The sequence below is a fragment of the Chelonia mydas genome, chromosome 3, assembly GCF_015237465.2.
Source record: "Chelonia mydas isolate rCheMyd1 chromosome 3, rCheMyd1.pri.v2, whole genome shotgun sequence".
NCBI lineage: Eukaryota > Metazoa > Chordata > Testudines > Cheloniidae > Chelonia > Chelonia mydas.
The window spans coordinates 162,077,726-162,102,039 of NC_057851.1; the positions used below are offsets into that span (position 1 = coordinate 162,077,726).

Consider the following 24,314-nt stretch of genomic DNA (forward strand, 5'->3'; position numbering starts at 1 on the left):
GATTGTGGCTCATGGGACTGCAGCCAGTGATGGAATTTAGAATCCAAACTTTGTATGCAGCATGCCACATCCTCAACTGGTGTAAATTGGTGTAACTCCTATGACCAGAGGAGATATGCTGATTTACACCAGCTGAGAATCTGGCCCTTTGCTTGTGGAATTCACACACCAGGCTTGGGCAACAACTCACAGCAGAGCAGAATGCTAAGTCTCATCTTCTATCCCTGGAAAGAAAATTGCCCCCTCCTCTCCAATTATGTACAAGGTGCCAGACAAGAGCTAATGTACAAGGGGAACACTCTCCAGTCGTGTCTGACAGCAGGAAGTTGCCTGGACATGAAAACATGCATGTTTTTTGTGCCTGCAGGAGATCTGCACAGAGGCACTTGCAGGTTGTCCCCAACCTTATGACTTTAGTGTTGATTGGGGACAAAATTTTCAAAAGTGAGTTAAGAGCCTAAGTTTCATTTAAAAAAAATCAATAAGATTTAAGCTTCTAAATAACTTGGGAGTTTTTAAAAAAGCGACTCTGTGTAGCTAAGAGCAAAATGATCTGTTTTCTGATCTTGCATTCACTAAAAGCCCATACAATCAAGGACATGCCTCAGACAGAATCAACATCTGTACCTTTTTTTCCCTCGTTGCTTCTGCCCCAGTGCACAATCTGTGTCATGAGCTTTCAGCTGGTTGCTTACTATTTAGAAAGCAGAGGCTTATGTCAATTAGTTTACAAACCATAGTGGCATGATGATTCATGGACCTGGTCACTGTAATACTGAATGAACCTCTCTGCTATAGGAATGATTTGTTGCCCCTCAGTGTCATTGAATAATGAAACAGCTCGGGGGTGATCTGGTAGCAGGATTTTCTACAAATGAAAGATTACTAGCCGCATTATAAAGCGATTATTTAGCAAACAGGCCAAAAGTTCAAAGCCTGGAGATACCACTATAACTCTTGGACATGAGTGGAGGTTGCTACAGAAATGAATGTGTAATGTTACCTTATGCTATTAAACAGTAGCTACGTTTCAGTCCCGAGGTAGTCGCCCTTCAGTAGTGAGTGAACCATTTCATTTATATAATATATACACACACAGCTTGAAAGGGATCTTGGATCAATCTCAAAGAACATATTGTCAATGAGAGCAACATCTGATTACTAAGAGTTGGGGTCCTGGCCTGGAACAGCAAGCCTTCAAGTCTGTGCCCTACTTATCACAAGGATAATCTACTGCTAATCCAGTTTTTAGATAGAGTAACTGGAAAAATGAAGTTTTGTGGGCAGCAGAGGCTGCTCTTTGTTCTGCAGAAGGCTGCATTTTGCCATATGTAGATGTGAAAGGATGCACTCTCACAGTCTCCATCACTTTAATTATTCAATAGAATACACACAAGTGGCCAGACTTTCTGATGAAAGGGTTGAAAGGGTGTGGGAACATGTTCTCGTACTTCCCACGCACCTACATTATGCTGATACGCAGCAATGGGGCAGGGTATGTATCATTTCTGCTGAATAGGGCCTTAGAGAATACAGTCAAGTCTTCACCTAAATCTTGCTTGCATTGTGTCGTCTAGCTAGCATAATTTTGCCTCCAGGACCTGCAATAATTTTCATTGCTAATTCTGAGCTGCACTTGTCTATAGTATATACTGGGGAATTTCTGTGTTGTAAAACCTTTCTCCTATTTATATACAGGGAAGGAGCTCTAGTATATTATGAAATGTAAATGTGGTATTTGTAAACTTGATTGAATTTGAACTTATCATAAACTTGGCCCAGTTAGAAAGTATAGTAAAGATGCATTTCAGCATGGCAGCAAAGCCGTGGGGGCTGAAACTGGATAGTGCTCTTTTGAAAGCCTTGTTTAAAATTTGAAGATTTTAGGAAACTAGGTGCCCCAAGGGAACTGGGACAAGTGACCATCTGCTGGCCACATGAGCTACGTGAAGTGAGATTGGTCTTAGGCTAGGCTAGGCACCATGCGTCCACCTCACAAAAAACAAACCAATCACAGTGCCACAATTCATCAAGGAGCAGCTTTGTTGGCAGAGATGCCAAGGAATGAGTAAGCTTGAATACTAGACCTCTTTGCTCTAGAAATGGTCTCTTCACATAACGGTAGTTTGAGGAAGCTTTTGCCCCTGGTGTATCTGTACTATGGCTAAGCAGAGCTCCAGGATCCAGGGCTGTCATGCACGCTCTTTTGACAAGCACTAACTTCACAAGAGTGCTTTTCAAATGAACGCCTCTTCTCCCCACCCCTAAGAAAATTAAAGTAGAAAGATATCAGGAATGGAAATGTGGTAGCAAGACAGCGAGTGCTTAGCTGCTGCAGGAATGCACGATAGGACAGAGTGTAATATCATTTACATAAATCCAAAAGTGAGATAGGCCCTTCTCAGCCAATGAGGAAGAAAAGGTCACTGCCACAAAGTGCACACATTTAGTCACTATAACCTGAAGAAGAGCTCTGTGGAGCTTGAAAGCTTGTCTCTCCCACCAACAGAAGTTAGTCCAATAAAAGACATTACTTCACGCACCTTGTCTCTCTAATATCTTGGGGCCAACACAGCTACAACATTGCAAACAACTAAGACCTAGACATGAGACTTAACATTTAACTGCCCAAGCCCATGCTATACAACATCAAGCCATTTTTATTGCTACTGTTTCCTTTCTGATATACAACAGTGTTTCCATGATGGTTCCTGGGTACTGCTCCAGAGTCTGTCAGGGACTAATTGTCATGTCTTAGCAAATTCCTTTTAGGTTAGGAGGAAGTTTTCCTAATGCCTTGTTTCTCTGAATTGTACTTCGATACTTTGCACTTACATAGTACCTTTCACCTAACAGTCTCAAGCCATGTTACTTAGGTGAATAACCATTATTGCCATTTCACAGATGGGGAAGCCAAAGTACAGGAATCAGTACCTAGACCTCTTGGCTCCCACTCCCTTGCTCTTACTGTTAACTAATGCAGCCTCCCTGGAGTAAGTATCTGAAAGGGAATTTTATTGTCTACTTTCTTACCTGTGTCTTGCATAGAGTTTGTTGTTGACTTTAGTTTGATTCTTGCATGGCCAGGCATCTTTCTTGTCTACTTCACACGAATGTCAGTTACCCCCTAACTACTTCATTACTCCTGTCTTAAAATGATTGCACTTTAAGCTTCTCATGATGCAACTTTTCTAACTTTGTTACCTACCCACCAGTGACTACACACAAGTGCACCTACAGCAAAATGCAGAGCCTGCTCAAGCATATCAGGGCTTGTTTTATTTTGTATCTGTCACATGGTGTTTTTGGAATCCATTGGATTTCATAATCACACTTGATAAACGCTCTCCCCCTCTTCCCTCAGTATATCCAAGTAAGTTGGTGACATAGAAAATAATGGTGACACTGAATAATTCAAGAATGTGGTGTGACAATATTTGCTAAACTCATGTCAACACAGAAAGGCCTCCTGGCCTACTTTGTCATTGCTGTAACATACAGAATGAGCCTGGTTTAGAGTACTACAGGGAGGTGGGGGGTTATTTGATTACTATTAAATGATTTTATAGATGCAAGTTAAAATACTTCTGCAAGAACAATAATAGAAAAATAAACTGAAGTGAGGCTTTTTCGCAAGGATGAAACAATTGGGAAGGTGAGAGCCATGAATAACAGGAATGTCTTGTTGTGTAGGCATAGGTATTGCAACAGAAGAATTCTATATTCTGCTAGGTCAATTTGGCCTTAACTTATTTAGATATATACAAACTAAAGGGCATACTTATCCCTGTGCTCTGAGCACCCTCAGCATTAAATACATGGGCAATAGACCTCCCATGCAACTAGACAGCAGCTATGCGCTCTGTGATCCAAACCAAAAATCCTGGATAACTAAAGCTTCACGACCTAACTATTCACCTCCTGCCCAGTCCTCCTGCACTTTTTCAGACCAACATTGGGGAAGCAATTCCCAAGCTGTAGGACCCCCCAGGTGACCTGCCAGCAGCTCCTTCTCATTTGCACCAGTGGCACCCAGCTGTGGTATTATGGCAGGGGGAAAGGGGTGGCCCTCAGGTACTTCCTTTAGGCCTTTAAACTGCTAAATACTGAAATACCCTCAAACTATTTAGTTCAAGGAGAAGGTTAAGAGGTGATTTGATCACAGTCTACAAGTACCTACATAAGGAAGAGATTTTCTGACAGACAGTTCTTCAACCTAGTAGGAAAAGGCAGAATGATACTGAGTGGCTGGAAGCTGAAGTCAGACAATTTCAGACTAGAAATAAGGTACAGCTATTTTAACAGCAAAGGTAATTACCCATGGGAACAACTTACCTAGGGATGTGGTGAGTTCTGCACCACTTGCAGTCTTTACATCAAGACTGTATATCTTTCTAGAAGAGGTACTACAGCTCAAGCAGAAGTTACGGATTTGATGCAGAAATTATTGGGTCCTGTGTTATGCAGGTGGTCAGATTCGATGATCATAATGGTCCCTCCTGGCCTTCAGAATCTATGAATATCTGCAGAAGCTTGGGCTAGCAGGATATTTCTATAGTAATCTATTCATGGCATCAGACTGAGAATTGTTTCCTTAACCTGAAAAAGCAAAAAAAAGTTTGCATAATTTTAATAGATTTTTGTTCTCTTTAACAACAACCAGTTGGAAGTTTAGAAATGAAATGTAGTTCCCAAGCAGAATTTTGGTTTCATCTCCCGAGGTTCATGCTGCTTTAGTATTGTAGCACTCATTGCTACAAAGCTACTGGCATTACTCCTCACCCCACCTCCCCTTTTCAAAGAAAAAAAAAATCCCCTAAGTGAGCTTTGGGTCTATTCCCTTTAAGCATCCCTTTAGACAAACTACTTTAAAATAAACTATGGAGGTGTGCCCCCTCCCATCCTTGGGACTGGCTTTATTCGGTCACTTTTTTCTATGATCTCTGGCTTTTTCCACTGTCTAAACAGAGCACTGGTTATGGTCAAAGCCACTCTATGGCTATCCAAACCCATGAAAGAGATTACTGAGTAGCAAAACACCTTCTATGCCCAAAATCTGACGTTTGGTCTATCTTGCAGGCTGGGAAGTCAAAGAAATCCAAAGGAGGTCAATGAGCAATAGTTTTCTGCATGATGGCACAAAAATGCTATACTGGGGTAAGAAGTCATTCATTTATTTTACCGAGTGATTGAAAAGAATTAGAGGCTGACAATTTACCTCTCATATAGACAAGTGCTCAAGTCAGCATTAAAATGTCTTGAGCACAATAGACCTGGGGACAGAAAGACTCCCAAGCACTGCTTCCCACCTAGTGCCAGTGGAATCTAAAAGTCTTTCTAAGGCTTTATCTTGAGAAATATTGAAAGATCAGAAACTTTTGGAAGAGACCTCAGAATGCATGTGACTGCAACAAAGGGACCTCTCAACATGGTGGCATATGTGGGTGACTAATGGATTCTCATGGCAAATTCCTGGTTGGAGAATGCTTGTTTCCAAAGCAAAATTGGATCATACAATTAAATTCCCAAATTCAGAACAGGATAAATAAAATATGAAGTCCTAGGTTCAACAATTCAAAACAATTTAACCAGCCAGAAGACTCTGACACAAACATTAACAGGAAAATGGACACTAGTTCCAACAGTTGCAATAAGTAGTGAGTCTTAAGAGGGGATGTGCATCTGAAACACAAAATCATTGCCAGCACAATTATGGGTCACGCGTTAAGAAAAGCCAAAATGATTTAGGCTCTTAAGTCCCATTTTAAAAAGTGATTTAGGTGGCACTTGAAAATTTTACCTATAGTCTCACTTAGGCATTTCTGAAAAGGTCTAGTTTCCCAATGATGCAGGAAGCACATCACAACCTAAATTCTTGCAAATATCTTTGCCACATTCAATAGAATAGGGGTGCAAATATTCATCAATACCACAACAGTATAGTTCTGAGAGGTGACTTACAGAAATCAATCTCTAGGGAAAAGGAAGATACAAGGAGGACTGACCGAGGTATAATTAAGAGGCCAGACAATTCTGACTGGACGTATGACATCTGCAGCAGAATTCCCAGCATGAATAAAATGGCAAAGAATGTAAGGCACACCCCATAAGACTATTGGGAAGAGAATCAGCACTCCTGTAGGGAATGGAGGAGAGCTAGAATACTAGGATTTTGGAATAATTTATTATGGAGAATTTTTAATTTGTTTTTTTTTTGTGAAGTCTGAGGCTAGAGAGTATTTGGGGATCATGTAGGAGAAAACCTGTTTTCGAAATACATTTGGTTCTGTCAAGACAGGCAGGTGGGTTCAGTTGCTTGAGGACATACATATTAAGTGCCTGAGCAGATGCCCCAGGTAAAGACATTACTAGTTGTCTTAAACCACATTATGCAATTCTCCGCAGTCTGAAAGCAAGAGACTGTCACATCACAAATTTTGGTCAAGTGATTCATATGAACGATTCCTTTCTTATTCCCCTGGAGCCAAGCTTTTTGTCAGGATCAGACTGTGTCACTTTGACTACATAAGAATAAGGGATTGAGTTATGTTTTGTGTCTTCATAGTGTTAGCCAAATTGATTTTATGTGCTTGAGGTAAGAAGCTGTGCAGAGCTGCCATGAAAAGAGAAGGGTTCTCACATTCCCACTGAAGATTATCTGACCCGGTATTTTGCCCATTTACACTTCTAAACCCCTGAATAATCAGCTGAGGAGTAGAGATGAGTAAGGATTCAGGTGTGGGAGTTAGTCCCAGAAGTGGAAGATATTATGAAAAGTATGAGAGGGATTCACTTCAAGAGGACCAAAATTTCACCCTCACCATCCTATCCCCTCACAACTGTAACCTCACAAAGCTGGGGTTTGGGGTGGGGGGACACCCATGGAATTTCTGTGAGGTTTATACTCGTTATGCAGCCCCCCTGAAACCACTGGTAATATAGAGTACAAATCAGCAGAGTTTGGTTACAAGTGTGTAAGCTACTTAGCAGAACATTAAACTGTCCTATTGCCTTTAGTTTGCCCTCTATGTTAAGTTTCAATTCCTCCCACCCTTTAAGGTCAAGTTTAATGGTGAGCTACTTTTGAACATCAAAGTGTCAGGTTTTTTTAGTCTTAGTTAGCTCACGATATTGGATTGACTCAGTTACCACTTAAAGATCTCAATTTTTGAAGCAAGGTTTCATATATGACTGAAATATATTTTACTTGTCCAGTTTAATGTTAGTTTGATATTTCTCCAAAGCTCGATGGCTGCTGTCAACTTGAAACTGAGTCAATGTTACAAAAATTAGAAAGTAATTTCAGGTTCTATACCTGCCTTTGAGTCCTCCTGCCAACAGCGCAGTTTTATCATCACAATTTTTTTTTTTAAAACATAGTGTATTTCTCTCCCTCCTTGCTGTGAAAAGAGAAACTGGCGATACAGGGCTCAATGAAACAGAGTACTCAAAAAGAAAAGGGGTACTTGTGGCACCTTAAAGCCTAACACATTTATTTGAGCATAAGCTTTCGTGAGCTACCACATCAGATGAAGTGAGCAGTAGCTCTCAAAAGCTTATGCTCAAATAAATTTGTTAGGCTCTGAGGTGCCACAAGTACGCCTTTTCTTTTTGCGGATACAGACTAACACGGCTGCTACTCTGAAACCTGTCATTATGTCAGACTACATAAAGTGCTTTCCAATGCACACAGTAAAATATAAATTTTTTTTCCTCTAATCCATTTCAGTTATAGAAATATATCACTTAACATTAGTAGGTACAAAAGTTTCAGACAAAAGTGTGACTTAATTCTATTATGTTCCTTTAAATAACATTCAGTAGGTCTGCAATCCTGAGGCTTGAAATAGACAGACTTTCATAGATTTTTAAGGCCAGAAGGCACCACTGGATCATTTAGTCTGACCTCCTGTAAAATACAGACCTTAGAATTTCGGCCAGTTACTCCTGTATTGAACCAGTAACTTGTGAGTTAGTCATCATTAGCGTAACATATGTATTTGAATTCTGTCTGGCTCATTACACCTCAGTGTCCCTTCATTACGTTTTAGCACCAGCAAGAGGTTTCAGTCTGAACAACCAGCAGTGGTGGCAAAGAGCTTTAGCTGCAGAATCCTGACCTCATTTGGGACAGCCTACCATAATCACACTACCCAATTATATACATTATTCTCCAATCCAAGCCTTTTAAGCATTAATATTAATATTACAACCTTAACTCTGTAAAGTGGATTTTTTTTTCCTGCCTCCAACATCAAGACAGTTATGCTACAATTTACATCCATAAAAGGTCAATAAGCTAGTATGGAATGCTTTCTTCTAAAGCCAATTTTGTTTGGGATAGACTGAAATCTGATAACTTCTAACCGACCTTGACGATATTTGATTTAAAAGGGGCGATCAGGCTTCCAGCCTCGACAGCCATGGTCTCCATGGTTACAAGACTACCATGGGTGTCCTTGGGCTAGCAGAGGCAGGAGTATGGAAAGCAGTAAACTTGGGAGGTGGTAGGAGAGGGGAATTTTTTTTAAAAAGGAGGCAAAAATGCCCTTAGCTATACTCTATTTTTTCCTCACACAGCAAGCACCACATGCAACACTGGAACAGTAAGACAGACACTCTGGAACATTAAAATGTTTTGTATTTACAGGCAGTTAAGTCGAATTTACAAGCTTCTTTGCCGAAATGGGAGAGTCATTGTTATACAAGAGGAACAAGCTGTAGAAATATCCTTTAGCAGAAATGGTGGCTCCCGTCTATCTGCAACAACAGTTTCTCCACCGCCATCTCTATTCAGCTGCTATCAAAAAGAGATGATATGTGTTTTGCCAAGATGTGATTTTGAAACAAAAGTTTCAAGATCAGACATAATAAAACAAATATCAACGGACAAGTTGTATCTGACGATGTTAATAACACACATCAAAGGTGCTCTTTCCAGAGATAACTAGAGCATTTCACAGATGCCATGTGCAAAAGAACTCATGGGGAACATTTAACTGAGTGACGTATTAAAAGCAAACATATATTTTAAAATCCATCACCTACTTCATGTTAATGGCATGTGAGTCTCCATTAATTAGCATCCTACGTGTTTCATGTTCAAATAACTTGAGGCTACAGAGTGTAATAGATTTTATAAAAGAATTTAAAGAACAAGAGAATAAAAAAATCCAACTTTATTAAGGGCCAACAATGCATTGGCTCATCCTAGTGTCTTCCTCCTTCTGTGTTGCTAAATCCACTCTTGGTAGCACCAGTAGTGTGTCAACATCCAGGGCTACAGTTTCTTTCAAATGCAGCGTACTGCACTAGTCATCCTGTGACTTTCGATGGAAGTACGTGCAGATCTTCCTCATGGAAACTGAAGTGATTGCAACCTGGAAGAGATTCAAGTCAAGTATAAACATATGTATTTGACAGTAGATGCCCCATCTAGTTCTTCCAGGTTAAACTCTGCACACACCGTAGAAATCTTTTAAGCTTCTCCCCTCCATAACTGCGACAGCTTGCATATGCTGAGGAGCTGCCAAGTTACATACTGTTAAAAGGACAACCATTATGTTCTTTGGAATAATTTGTATGGCTTCTGGGACATTCAGATCCTATTTGGAGACAGGAAACATTTGCTAAAATCCTGGCGTTACCCTACTGCTCTATGAGAAGAGCTAGGGGCTCTAGTTTTTACCCTGTCTCCACCAGATACAAAATTTCATAGATTTTAAGTCCAGAAGGCATCATTATGATCATCTAGTCTGACCTGCGTAACACAGGCCACAGATTTTTCATTTGCATCAAGACCAATCTGTGGTAGAGCTGGAGAATGTTGTTTAGAAAGACATTCAATCATGAAAGGACTAAGCCTCTGAAGTGCATTACTGGATAGCCTGTATTGTTAGCACTCTATGAACCCAAGTGCTGGTGTGAGACAAAATTTAGGTGAATAGGAAGCAATTTTACCAAGATAAGCCCCAGTCATGATGACAGTTTCAAAGATTATTTGTAGCCCAAATTATATTCTACCATCAAATTTCAAATTCTGGTGTAACTAAAGATTGTAATAATCATACCTCAGTTATCAGTTTTATAAACAAAGCTCAGCAGTCCTCTGAAAACTAACTTTGGAAGTTACGGGCATCATGGGATTCCATGTGTATTGATTCAGTGACAACATGCAAATTGAGAATTTGCTCTAAAGCACAAAAAACTCCTCATCTGCCAACCATTTTAACCGCTCTGCAAACTCACCCTAGGATCTGAAAGTCAGGCTGGGTTCCTGCTTTCTTGCACAACACAAGTAGTAAGGTGTCTGCAGGCCAAGTTCTGCCCTCTGACAATTGTGCAATCCCTTTGTTTTCAATGGTTTTTCCACAGATGTAACCGAGGGTAGAATTTAGTCCCACAATTGTTACAGACGTACAAATTCTGTTGATACAAGAGCTAGAATAAAATTCAGCTCATTTTCTCCAAAAGCTGGGTTGGGTCTGCAGTGCTAGTGGGGGCCAATCTATGTCACCTAAGTGGGCAGATATGGCTGTGAATACATGTAAGCAGCAGATCTGTCAAGTAAGTACTGCTGTTATTTTCAGAGTAGAACTGCATTGTAAGTGCCAGTGTCATAGACAATGAACGTTTTCCAGTACTCTGTTCTAAATCATTTTCAGATGAGCAACACCAGTTCTGCTTCTCTCTCCCAAGACTATGGGTGGCACTGAAGGATAACATCATTACCCTGTATGGCAGAGATACTGGGGCTTGTTATATCAGATTTCCCTTCCTTCCCCACCCCCTCTTCCCCCAAGCAATGAGGTCTGATGATCCTTTTGATACACAAGTTAACTGCTTGCAAATGGGAGTTGTGCAACACAGCAAGAAGAGAACAGAACCCAGAGTTCAACCCTTTCTCTGCTGTTGTAACCATGCCTAATCTACTTACAGGTCCCGATGGACTGGCTGCAGTTGCTGCCTCTTGTCTTGTGCTGGGACTCCGAGAGGACGGGGGGCTGTTGCCTGATGCCTTTTGGCTACTGGCCTTGCTAGTCTTCAGCTTCTCTCCCATTGCAGACAGCCAGTTTTTTCCCCCAGGTGAACTGTTCTCTTTGTCCAGCACATCAGCCCCTTTCCTGCAGGAGTTCTTTAAAGGAAAAGGGGGAGTCTGGAAGCCTGCCTGATTAAGGGGGCTTTCAGGAAGGGATGGCTCCTTTGGGCTTTGGCCACCTCCTTCAGTTCCATTATTTAACTCAGCAAGGCTCAGACAGTCTTCATTACCGGCCTTTTGGCCTGCTGCCAAAAAGCACAAATCCAGCCTGGATTTTTTAGCCACTGGGTCCAGCTCAGTCACACAACTGCAGCTTTTCAGACACTTCTGCCCCATGTGATTTCCCTTGCTGGACTCCAGCCTCCTTTTGGCTCGCTTCTCAAACCGTGAATGTGGTTCTACGGGAGTGCCAACTGCCACTGGAAGACCCTGTGTGACCTCTGCCAGAGCTTTTCTTGGAGAAGGCGTCTTTGTTCCCATCCCCGGTGGAGAGGAGTACGGAGTCCTGGTAACCCAGTGTTTAATGGACATCTTGGTGGAAGATGTTGGTTTGGGAGAAGGGCCTGATATGGCTTCACTTTGCTTCGCTGGAGTGTGGGCCTTGACTGTTGGGTTTTTGAGAGAGAATGTTGGAGTGTTGGTAGAAAGAGGAAGGTCCCCGGTATAGTTGGGAGCACAAGCTGCTGGCCGTGGTGAGGAAATGCATGGGCTACCCACCATGGAGACTTTTGCAGGAGTACTCTGAGTGCTGACTGGTAGTACTGATGGAAGAGAAACAAAACCGTCAAGTGAATTACACAGTACAGCAACAGCAAGTGAAGAGAGACAGATTAAAGATAAGCCTTAAAGAAGCCCCCAAAACTCTGGGACATTCAGAATCTGAATTTAGCAGCTTACCTATTTGTCTAATACTCCCCATCCCAGATCTAAACACCTCTAAGATCCCAGTGATTTCAACAGCAGCAGAGTTAGGCCAATACTGAGCCCTTTTGAAAACTCCACAGAACACAGGATGCTTATTTGATGGCACTCGTCTACCTCAGTTGTAACTGGCACCTCTTAAAAGAACTGCAATCAGAGGACTAAAATGGACAGAAGGATCAAGACGTATTTTAGTCATTGACCTTGTCCAGTGTAATCTGGCCTCCCAGGATAACCGCAATGGGAAGAGAGGGAAGCATATTTTAGAAAGTGCCTCAGCCCAGTTATTTTTTTTCCTGAGGACCAATCTGTACAATAGCTATAACTGCGTCAGGATTTAGTGCACTTAGAAGTTTTGTAGATGTGACCTGTATCCCTGTAGCTCACTTAAAACCCAGAACTGTCCAAAGCTTTAGTTCAGTTACGGGGACATCATCAGATCCCATCTACACTACCATTTATAAGTGGTTTTTAACCAGGTCAGGAAACATTGTAACCCAGTCCCACAACTAGTTGTAAGGTAGATGAAGCCTTAGATTAGAATGCTCTCCATTATGGATAATTGTCCCAACTAGGCTTTGACATTCGTACACCAATAAGATAGTTAAGGTGGGAGCTAAGAAAGGTTTCACTTTACTCCTACTATCCTTTTGCTGGAAAATATTCTGCAAGGATAGGTTACCGGGTAGAGGTCAGTTATTTACAGTGCAAAGGGACAGGCTACAAATTCCCCACACCTTGTACGAGGTCTTAAGATTCCAAGGAACTAACTGATGGATTGGTTGCCATGACAAATAAGTGATTTTTTTTTAATAAGCAATTTCCATGTACATATAGCACAGTGGCTATTGAAATCATCAGCATGTTATGAAATAAACTGCATATAAATCCATCTACTCAATAGCGTGCCCACTTCTTACATTGTAAAGCAAAGCATAGTCATCAGTGTTTATAAGCTGTACACTAGAAATCCCACAATAAATCTGAGGGCAGCACGCATTTAAGCTACATCTCAGGCCAAAACAAATAATTAATTAAGTTGTTTTTTAAAGAGATATTTTACTTTGAAGAGAGATGATGTACTGGTGTGTGTCCAATGCCTGCTTTTCAGAGGCTGGAATGTATCTGAAGGAACCTTTCTGGCCTTAAACTTGAGGTGGTACAATTAAATAAGAGAGCACGTTAGCCACCTTAAGCACACGGTTTCACCAAGGAGCAAAAGGGCTCTAAACATTTGCTGCATACCAAGGATTTAGTCTGAAACTCTTAATTCTCAGCATTAGCTGTTATGTGGTAAAGTACTTAATTAGGATGCTGAAGTCTTGTGTGAATGAAATGCCATTTTTTTTAGAATCTTGTACTTACTTGTGAGATGTGCATAGTGTAAACACCTACATAACTTCTCAGTAACACACTATACATAAGCTTTTTTTGATCCTTATCCTTCCTGAAGACTCTCATATAATATTGCCCAATACTGTCTCTGCACCTTTAAATTCATGTGCTGAGCAAACAGAGTAGAATACAAATGTCAATCACTTTAAAGCACAAGGTGGAGTTAAATATTCCTTTCCCAATGATGTTTATTAGTCTAGACTGAAGCAAGTTATTATGAACTCATAGCAGGGTCACTGCTAAGATTTGGTCTTTTAATCTTGGCCTTAATGAGCACTTACTTACAGAACTATATTATCTCAGCTGGAGAATTAATTGTACTTAAAATGTAAGCTCTTAGATGTGGAAGAAGGGTAGTAGTGATCTCAGCAACCCTCTCTCACTAGTGATTAGCTACAAATTTCATACATGAGAAATGTGGGGTGATGAGCTGGAAAGAGGATGTGGCTGCCCACAACCGTGGCAGACTTAAAAATATATTCTGGAGTCACTACCTCTAGAAAAGTGGAAGCTATCTTGGTTAGATGCTGTATTGATGGGGATGATGAAAGGTAGCCTGTAATTCAAATGCCTGTGTTCCAGTGCTGGGAAACAGAACAGAAGCAGCAAGCTTTTTTGTAGCAGTTTGTGCACCAGTCAAACATTCAGACCTCAAATTCTGTTAACAAGTCAAGTCTATTGCCATTGATACCACTTACTGACATTCTGCAAGGCTGTTATTTTTAACACTGAGTGCAAGCCTCTACCAAGCTGCCAGTCAAATGATATATGTATCGGTAGGACTCAGACAGATAAATGCACAATGTATACGAACAGTGGGGATTTCTCTCTCTCTTGCCCTCACCCTATCAAATTTTTACAGCAACATTATGGGCTTCAAGAATCAAAAAAATCACAAATTCAAGGTACAGCCCAGGTCTAGCGATTCTGGTTACATGAAGTGCAGAGAAATTAATATCAGTTAGCAAATTTACATACATAATTTCTCAAGGGAAGGAAGCTGTGCTTGCTGCATGCCATAGTGCAGGTCAACAGTCAATACACAGCCACAACTTCACAATTTGTTCCATTTAAATGGGTAGGATGCAATCTAGATTTCATCTAAGCAGTCCTGAAATGCTGTTTGGTTAGCCAACTATGAATCAGTTTGCAGATAGCTCCCGTATTCTAACAGCATGTGTTTTGTGTTCAAAGAGCCAAGGTCAGCAGGAAGCCTGCTGTTGCATACACAAGGTCTGTGTGCTTCCTCTTCCCTCCTGGGTTGTTTTAATGCATAGAGAACAAGGAGAAATGATATTTTATCTAGTGTAATTGCCAAATTCGATTTGTAAAGATCCAGGGTACAGGCAGCTTTGGGTTTTCAAGCTTCTTGACAAGACTAATGTCTATATTTATTTCTCAGGGAATAGAATGTGAAATAGTTTCTCAGCAGCTCACTGAAACAAAGCACATGAATGTGTGTCGTGAGCAACTATGGAAGAGAGCTGGCACTTACCCACCTATTGTCCCGCAAGTTTCCTGCAAGACAGTTATGCACTGGCAAAAAGTTAATTTTTATGTTATCCTAGTATGGGGGATTACAAAACCTTCCACTTGTATTTACAACAATGAAGGTGAAGCACATTTCGAAAGTCAATAGAGGGAGATAGACCAACACAGGAAATGACACCAACCAGCCACTACCAACTCAGTTTTGGTCCAAATTTTAAATATTTCTGTATTTCTGATACAGTTATCTTCATATTCCACTTTGCTGAGGGGTTTATTCCCCTTCCCTTTTCATTTCAACCATACACTAATGTGACACTTGATGCATGTTCAACACAAACTAAGTTAGCTCTCTGATCCAAGACTTCTCACACATGGTTTGGGACGTGCCAAGAGACTGCCTATCCTTCTATGGTCCTGCAGCAGTTTGGATCAGCATTGGAGCTAATGGACCCTTCGTTTCCTCGGTGAGGACTCTGGCAGGGTGTTTACAATTAAGTTCTAGACCAAAACATGACATGCTTGGTCTCACAGAACCCAAGTCTGTTGACATTCAGGGGATACTGCAAAGCCTGTCTGATCTCCCAGGCTTTCCGGAAGGGGACAGCATTTATTAACTAATCCTAACAAGTTGATGGGCGAGGAGTCTCCATGATTTATTATTGGTTTATTTTATAATATCTGTGAATAGATTTCCATGTACACACATCAGTGGTGAAAGAATTGGTGCATTTTAGAAAGCCATCACTGAACTGCACATGTCTGGGTCTTACAGTAAGTGCTACTGTACTGTGCTGGAACAATAATTTACAGCAAGACAGAGTCAAATGAAGATTACATTTCTAATGGAATGTAAGAGTTTAGAAGCAGGTGTGTATAGTTCTGGAATGTTGAAAAGGCACCTTGTCCAGTAGAAAGTGAGTGCTTTGTTTTGTTTAAAAGCAAAAAGAGAGGAAGTCAGTGTTCTTTAATTGAATTCATCTGCTGGGCAAGAGGAAAATTTCAAAGCTCCAGGGCTGCATATGCAGTACCAGCCCTTTACTGGATGGTGCGTCAGGCCTGGGAAAATGCATGAATTCACATTTCTAAAGAAATGAAGAGCAATAGCCAAGGGGAAAGCTTTTCCTGAACCAGTAAATACACAGAATTCTGAAGTCCTCTTCCTATGTTGTGGGACAAAATACCCCTAAGGGCCTTACCTATTCCATTTTGCTCTTCTGGTTTCTTCTGACAGACCCAGCCTACCAAGTTGACTTTGCCTGATGTCAGTCTCTCCTTATCATAGTCACGCCGTAAGCGCCAAATCCTCACAGTGTTGTCATCAGAACATGTGGCGATCTACAGCATAAGTCAGTAGGTTAGGCCACTGTGAAGCCAGGTCCCACAGTCCCTGGCAAATCAATCCAAGAGAGTTGGTACTCTCAGCACTCCGTGCCAATAAGTGTTCTGCCTGGAGCCCTCCCTGCCCACTAACAAATAGGTCAAGGAACTGCCAGCGAAAAACAAATGCTGTCTAATTACTGTACCAGAGGAAAAAGCTATCTATTTCCCTTGAATGTGATCTGACAGGAGAAAGCCTCCATCTATCCCTTTTATGGCAAAGAAATCGCAGCCTCCCCATTTGCTTTGTGAAGATTCTGTGGCAGGCAGCCATTTGCTCCACAAGTGCCAATATATACAGTATTTGTTTATTGACATTTCAGTAACTCAGTAAATAATAGCAGAAACCCAAACACAATCCAAAGCTCATGTTCCAAGAGGAAACAGACAGCAGAAGATAAGAATTCAACGTTTTGCATCAATGTCCAATGCTCCTTCTCTCACTCCTCACCTTTCCTTGTTTGGGGACAAACATTTGCAGTGTTCTAAATAGGTAATGTTGGAACAAGGACAAACGCTGGAATTGCCTCACTAAGCAGCCTTTGCAGACTTTGCCATCATCCAATGTCAGCAGCACTTGATACAGAAAAGCAAGAGACAGGACTAAAGTTTAGGTACAGCAGATCCCTATATAATGGCAAGTTGCTCTTCCAAATAATCAATGGAACCCGCCCAGCAAGCATCAGAACTTTTATTAATCTCCCTTTGTGCTGTGTACACAGTGATGCACCTGGGAATTAGTGAAAGAAAGAAAGAAAGAAAGAAAGAAAGAAAGAGCTAAGGCCTATGTGCACAGTAATCTAGACGTCTTTCCTCTGGCCTCCCCAACACCAACATCAGCTCTACAAAACACTGCTGGTAGGCTTGTCTTCCTTGCCTGGGGTTCAGACCACATCACTCGCCTCTTCCAGTCTTTCCATTGGCTCCTCATCTCCTCTGCATCAACTTCAACCTTCTTGTCCTTGCATTTGAGGACCTGCCTAACCACCACTCCTTTCTGAACTGCGTTTGACTCCTTTTACATTGGGCCAGATTTTAATGCCCTGTTTGTTTTCTTCTCCCATGCTACCATGGCCAGGATACTGGACCTGATGGAACACAGGTCTCATCCAGCACGGCAATTCCTATGCCACCCCTACAACTGGAAAGTACTTCTTGAGCTTTTCTGCAAAGCCACTACCCGATCCTAATTCAAATCCCTCCTGAGGGCCTACTGTGATGCCTAGAGAAAGTAGCTGATTAACAATGGTGGACAGAGGGGCAACTAAAACTGCCAGCAAGAAACCCTATGGGACTCCTCGGATATCATAGCTGTTGGAGGGCTTATTCCTGATTTGGAGATAGACTGGTCCCTTAACCCTACTCTCCATGCCAACAATTCCCTCCCCTCCAGTGATGGCCATATGGGGGAACCACTAATGCTGACCCTTGCGTTTTCATTAAGATATGGTTCAGGACAGTGAGGCTCTTGGATTTAGCATTGAATTAGAAGTCATGTTGACAGACTCCATATGGCTTATTGAAAGAACAGACATTAATGTTCTTTCCATCCTCCCACTAAAGCTCTCAGCGCACTAGATTTGCAAACATATCAGTGGACAGACAGCAGACGACATCAACAAAACTCATAAGCATATGAAGACCTTGAAGAAATGGCTTCAAATTTTGGCAGTATAACATTTAGATTAATCAATAATCAACAAATTTGTTAGCATAACAATTTCCATCAGGAAAGGCCTTCATACATTTCCAGGAACAGACTTTTCCAAGTTACTAATAGTTATCAAAGGACTCAAATTACCTGAAAAAATTCAGTACAGCATCATATTGAATTCACTTGAGGATTTAGTTGAAAATGTAGTGCGGGCAATGTGGGTTGATGCCACAAAAAATGGCCTCCCTCCCAAAAATTAAACATTTTCACAAAAAACATTTTTATTTTCTTGAAATTTTCCATTTCTCACTCAAAACTTTTGTTTACCATTTATGGCTTTTTTGTAGCAGGATTTTTTTTTAAAGTAATCACCAATTTTGACTGGTTGGCTTAATCATTTGGTAGCTTTTATCAAAATAGAAAACTTTTTAAAAATGAAAAAATAATTGAAAATTCTGATTTTTTTAAAAAAAATTTGTGGAATATTTCAAAAAATGAAAAAAATAATCTAGACTTTAAACTCACAGCACTAAACCGTCTTAGGAATTTTGGGATGAATGGAATGAAAACATTTCGGATTAGCTCTAACTCTATGTGAAGGGAAGAGTGTAGCAAGCCAGCTCATCTATGCCATTTTCTTTTCAACAAAGCTTTCCATACAGAGAAGATTCCACCCCCGGTCAAAATACCCCCTCAAGTTTTGTAAAACAAACACTATCGTGGTCACATCTGGTCCTTCATTCATTGGTTTCACAGGACATTCCAAAACAGTTTTTCTAGAAACTAACCTTAGTGAAGTCTGAAGGACACCAGGCAACGGAGGTAACCTCTTGAGAATGGCCAAGGAGCATCATGGGAGGAAGATGGGGCTCAGAAATCTAAAAAAACAATCCACAATTTAAAATCAGTTGGATTTTTGCATCAAAAGCATCACCAAGGAAGGCTCCACTCTGCTGAAGTAGAATACTATGGTGTCTTTCATCAAGGATCTCAAAGCACTCTACAGTGAAATAAGCTTCCCAACACCCCTCCGAGGTATGCAAAAATTTTCCCCATTTTGTATAGCTCTGAGGCACAAAGAGATTAGAACTGCCTGCTTAAGGTCATGCTTGAACGTCTGTGGCAGAGTTGAGAAGAGAACACCGATCTCCTTAATGCCTGTACTTTAGTCACAAGCTTATCCTCCATGCCTAGGTACAGTAGAACTTCAGAGTTACGAACACCAGAGTTATGAACTGACTGGTCAACCATACACCTCATTTGGAACCAGAAGTACACAATCAGGCAGCAGCAGAGACCAAAAAAAAGAAGAAAAAAAAAGGAAATACAGTACAGAACTCTGTTAAAAATAAACTACAAAATATAAAGGGAAAATTTAATAAAAGATTTGACAAAGTAAGGAAACTGTTTCTGTGCTTGTTTCATTTAAATTCAGATGATTAAACGCAGCATAGTAAAGTTTCAAAGCTGTATTAAGTAATGTTCAGTTGTAAACTTTTGAAAGAACAACCATAATGTTTTGTTCAGAGTTATGAATATTTCAGAGTTACGAACAACCTCCATTCCCAAAGTGTTTGTAACTCTGAGCTTCTACTGTATCTTGGAAGGTATCACTTATTCCCAAGAATTCAGCACAGTCTCTCTGCATTTATTGAAAACAATGCTCCACATAGAACTGAATGGCTCAAAGCCGGGGAGAAATCAATTTCACACCAATGACATGAGTAAAAGTAGTTACTGTCTGACAGTTACTTAGTAGCCTATGTGAAATAAGTTGGTGGCCTCAGTTCAGTTCCTCATGGACTTGACAGCCACATCTAAAAAACACACCCTCACAATTAGTACCCTATTGGCAGTCTTGGCAGAAAGGCAAGGGACTGAATAAGCTCTAAGAACAAATTAGCATTTTGCTCCTAGAGGTGAAGCAGCTGGGTCAGGGTGGAGTGTATTGACAGTGCCTGGGAAAACTTGCTTAGGACTTTCTGCTATACATAGGACTTGTCTCCAGGGATGCACAAGCACATTGCTACATTGAATAGCACGGTCCATTTAAGGTTCCAGTAGCTCCTATTGGGAGCAAGTTTGCCTACTCAGATTCTATGCTGAGTAGAAGGTGACATTTATAAAGCAACAGGAAGACTTAAACCCAAGACCTATTTCAAAAAGGAGCTGAATTTGGTAGTTTTCTACTTGCTTCAGAGCTAATAGTTCATGTAGTTGGCAAGTTCCAGTGTGTCTTCCAGCCAGCTAACCTATAATTAACTTTACAATAAGATAGCAACACAGTCAAGGTTCCTTGCAAAAAAAAAAAAAAAAGGTTATGAGTCCATACAGTACACACACTGATTAAACTGAACCCCAATCTGATACACCTTTGAAACTGAACCCCTATTTGATACACCTTTCTCCTGACCTACAACAGCACCAATCTTTATCACAGCTCATGAGGACAGCGATTAACCAGAGACTGACTTAGCTGAGGCTAATATTAGCTCTGCCACAACCAAGCAAGAGCAAGAAATCAGATTTAAGGTTCTTTTTATTTTGCAGACTTTCAGCAGGTTTCCTGAAGTTATGAGTCACCAGTAGCAATGTGACATTAGATGTGGGATTTGCTCTGATGACTAAGTAAATTTAATAGATTCTTTAGCAAGTGGGAAAAGGCGGTTTTATTCACAGATTTACAAGGAAACATGCAAAATATCAGGGAGGGCTTCTAGTTTCTTGATCCATTTCCTTTTCTTGTCAAACTTTGATTTCTTGCCATGGCAGCCTGAAAAGCTGTAGTTAAGATTCTTAAGCAGAGTATTTAAAGTTTGTCTGAACTAAAGTAGTTCATAACAGGCTTTTTTTAGTATGTGTATGGCATGCTGGAGGCAACCACTTGACTAAATATCTATTAAATGCCCTGTGGAGAATATAACCACCTCTGCCAAAACATGCAATACCATGGAAACTAAAATCCCATTTAAGGAATAAACGGAAGGAGTTCTTGGTACAGAGAACACCTTAGTTTACATTTAATAGATTTTTACTGCGTGTAGCAAGACATTTAATAATCCTTGATTCCTGACAAGAGGGTGGAAGGAGAGAGTTATTCTCCCTGGGCCAGATTCTGCTCCTGTACTGTTTTCACACTGATATAATTTAACTGACATTGATGAAGCGTTACATAAATTCCATCAGTGTGAGTGAAATGAGGATCAAGGCATTTGTATCTGAATGGTTCTGAGGGGGGAGGGAGGAACAGTGCACAAATTAGGTTGCTGATGCTTTATCCTTTGGATTCTGGTAAAATCAGCATCACAGGTGCTTTGTTCCCCATATGTTATTATGTCATTAGGATGCCAAAATGTACATATAGGTATAAAAACAGATAGGCAATTGGCTATCTATTGGGATTCAGGATATGTCTTATATTATGTACATATCAAACTGCACAGGAACATATGAAGCGTGACACTAAGTCAGACCAAGGGTCCTCCTAATCTGGTATCCTGTCTGCTCTGACAGTGGCCAGTACCAGATGGTTCAAAGAAAAGTACAGTTATGGAACCACCTGGCTGTAAAGGAAGTTTCTTCCTGTTCCTGGTCAGTTAGTGGTTCAAAGTCAGATGTCCATTTTAAAATAAATACTTTCCATCCCTACTCTTAATGCTAAGCTGAATGCAAGGGTTCTTACAGATGCAACTTATTACTGGGCCAGCAGTTACTTTTCTTGAAGTGCTCACTACATGCAAGTGATGTCACATGCTGAAACGTGGAACCACAAGATGCTCCTTGTCTGGTCAGCAATAACCTCTGTCCATGGCATTTCCTGACCTAGGTACAACATCCCACTCCTGATCAAGAGTCTCCTGGAAATGTCTTGGGTGGACAATGTCCTCATTAAATTACCTTTTACCTACCTCTGAATTTGCACAGACAGCGCCTCTTCTCAGAACCCCCTCCCAGTTTGAAAATATGAGGCTAGCCTTTGTCTCTTTTGGCAGCTCACCTGTATGCTTCTCAGAGCAGCTGGTCATATATTTTCTACAGCACTGATCATCTCAGTAGTATGTTTACATCAAAATCAATAAAGTCTGGCAGGCTTCAGGGCACAGGAAGGAATCTGAGTAGGTAGAATTTGTGATAAGTTTTCGATTGTCGGAGTAGAGAATGCTACCACTACATAAAGTAGCCACAGGGTTAACATAATAATGGTCATCTGACCATCCTTCATATATTTGTTTTAATTAGTGTTTGGCATCCACATGCTACAGCACTGGGAATTTTATAAAAATAAACAGATGGATTTTAAATCCATTTTTTCTGAATTTTATGAAGCCCTTAAATATTCCTGTGTTGTTCCCAGCATAGTTTCCAGGGAACCTTTTTAAAAACATGGACTTGAAATGTGCAATGCAAGACGACACAGCCTGTTTGCTGGATAAGCCTGGTACGTTATGAACCACTGAAGGGCCTGGCGTGGATAAGCCTAAGTGGATACCTATTAGTTTTGCTATGAAAGCAAACACATCACTGTGGCGCTGCTACTTCTAAATAAGCAGCCACGAACCTTACAAGAACGCTTCTCTCAGACCCAAAATGGCTACGAGCCTGAGCCAAGACTGCAGTTGTACATACTCTGAACTCCTAACTTTGCTTTTATTTCCAAACCCATCATGAAAAGAGACCAGGCCGGGAAAGCAGGTCAGGTTCGATTTTAGGACAACTGACTTTGCCAGCGCCTGATATTAGAAGGTACATATTGAGTTAGGTGTGGGCAGGAGCGAAAGCATCACATCAAATACATCATTTGGTAGTGAATATGAGTAAACCAAGGAATTCAGAAGTGCTCGTGCAAGTGTGTTTGAAGCCAATTGGCTGACTGGATATAGGTCAGGTGAGTCACATTTAAATAGCTCTCTCTTATCCCCTGTAAGGAGATGAATTTTGCCTCTGAGGAACAGCAGACAGTGTAGAGGTTGCACAGTGCCCTGAAAGGGTTACTTCGGGGAGGGGGGCTGGCAAAGGGTTTGGACACGGACCGCAATATTAGAGATGAAAGTGACGATTCATCCTAATGTGGATTAAGTTGTGGTTGGTACTTAAATAGGTTCCTATCTATTGAAATCTACCACCACAGGTTAGCTGCCAGGATAAGAAAATCCAAGTAAGAGAACTATAACTATACAGAGAGGGAGGGAGATAGGTAGGGGTGTGTGTGTGTGTGTGTGCGCAATATTGATCAGGGACGGCAGGAGCTTCCTGCGTGAGAGTGGCTGCGTTTAGGCCAATGGTGCTAATGTAAAATGGAGACAGCAATAACAATTCTAAGATTGAGAAAAAAAGAGTCTCATGGCCAGTTAAGACGCAGGATTCCAAATTCACTGATTTCCTGCTCTTACAATCAATATGCTTCTAACTTTACCCCAGGAACAGTAGTATGGTATTGAAAGACACCCCAGACAGAATTCATTGCAGCATTAAACAGCATAATCTGAAGAGTTACACAAAAAACTTACACAAACAGTCACCTAAAGATTCTACCCATTTGTCTCTTTGTCTGAGAATGCCTCTCTTATCCACGTTCCTGTGTGGATGAAACCCCACAATCCCTCCCCATATGACACAGCGAGGAACAGAACTTCTCTCATTTTGAAGGCCCTGCTATTAACATGACATTTGCATTTCCTACACATCAGCTAGAGATGCCAAGTGACTAAGCTCCTCAGCTGTCAGCCAGCATTTTGGAATTTTGCTGAAGGCTCTGGCTGAGCCCTTGCCATAATACAAAGGTTTCAACTATTGCAAATTAAGCATGAGAAAAAGCTATGTCTGAAGCAAGAGCTTATGAACTGGAAAACAAAAGTGCCCCTTAAAACAATTAAGCAGTTAGACTCCACTAATGTGCACCACTGCTAAATATGAACCAAGAACCTTCTACCTGTCATAGCTGCTGAATAAACAGAAAGAAGATTTTAATGCCCATTAAAGCCAGATTAAGATCAGCAACTTGCAATAATCAGCAGTGATGAGAGACATAGTGGTGGCGGGAGGTTAGCTCTGTTTTACATTAATAGTTACATTCAAGTTTGACAGCTGTATACTCTGGGCACAACATGCAAGAAACTAAGCCTGTGCTGCTTTAAATGGGACCCCTCCTCCCCACTCATCTCCATGCGCTATGTGAATGTGGAGAGCAAACAAAAGGAGAAAAGGGAACAATTCTGGGCCATCAGGTTGGGGCTTTGTGTCTGAGTTTCTTTCAAGTGTCTCACCTTCCAGATGTAGGCACTCTGGTCGCTTGAGCCACTAACCAGGAACTGGTCATCTGGGCTAGTGCTGGACTTGACATAAAAGGTGGAATTCTGGTGTCCACTGAAGACTGCCACTGAGACAAAAAAAAAGTAATAAAAATAAATAAACTCAGAACAGAATTCTGGAGTTCACCTG

General features: G+C 41.0%; 1 protein-coding gene and 1 long non-coding RNA gene across 4 annotated transcripts in view; one reads left to right on the forward strand and one right to left on the reverse strand.

The window, feature by feature from the left end:
• The first annotated feature begins 2,304 nt into the window (after positions 1-2,304).
• On the forward strand, positions 2,305-8,742 carry LOC114019078. The gene is made up of 3 exons (XR_006289842.1): positions 2,305-2,993; positions 5,080-5,157; positions 8,651-8,742. It is a non-coding gene; the product is annotated as an uncharacterized LOC114019078 (long non-coding RNA).
• Positions 8,625-24,314, reverse strand: part of DTL (denticleless E3 ubiquitin protein ligase homolog) — a 33,200-nt gene continuing 17,510 nt past the window's right edge. For all 3 annotated transcript variants that reach the window (XM_043543682.1, XM_043543683.1, XM_037895742.2), the window contains exons 11-15: positions 24,140-24,252; positions 18,665-18,754; positions 16,042-16,180; positions 10,937-11,799; positions 8,625-9,380 (exon numbers count right to left, since the gene is read on the reverse strand). In XM_043543682.1, coding sequence (XP_043399617.1) covers positions 9,312-9,380; positions 10,937-11,799; positions 16,042-16,180; positions 18,665-18,754; positions 24,140-24,252 — 1,274 coding nt within the window. In that variant the 3' untranslated portion in view covers positions 8,625-9,311. The remainder of the gene's footprint in view (positions 9,381-10,936; positions 11,800-16,041; positions 16,181-18,664; positions 18,755-24,139; positions 24,253-24,314) is intronic.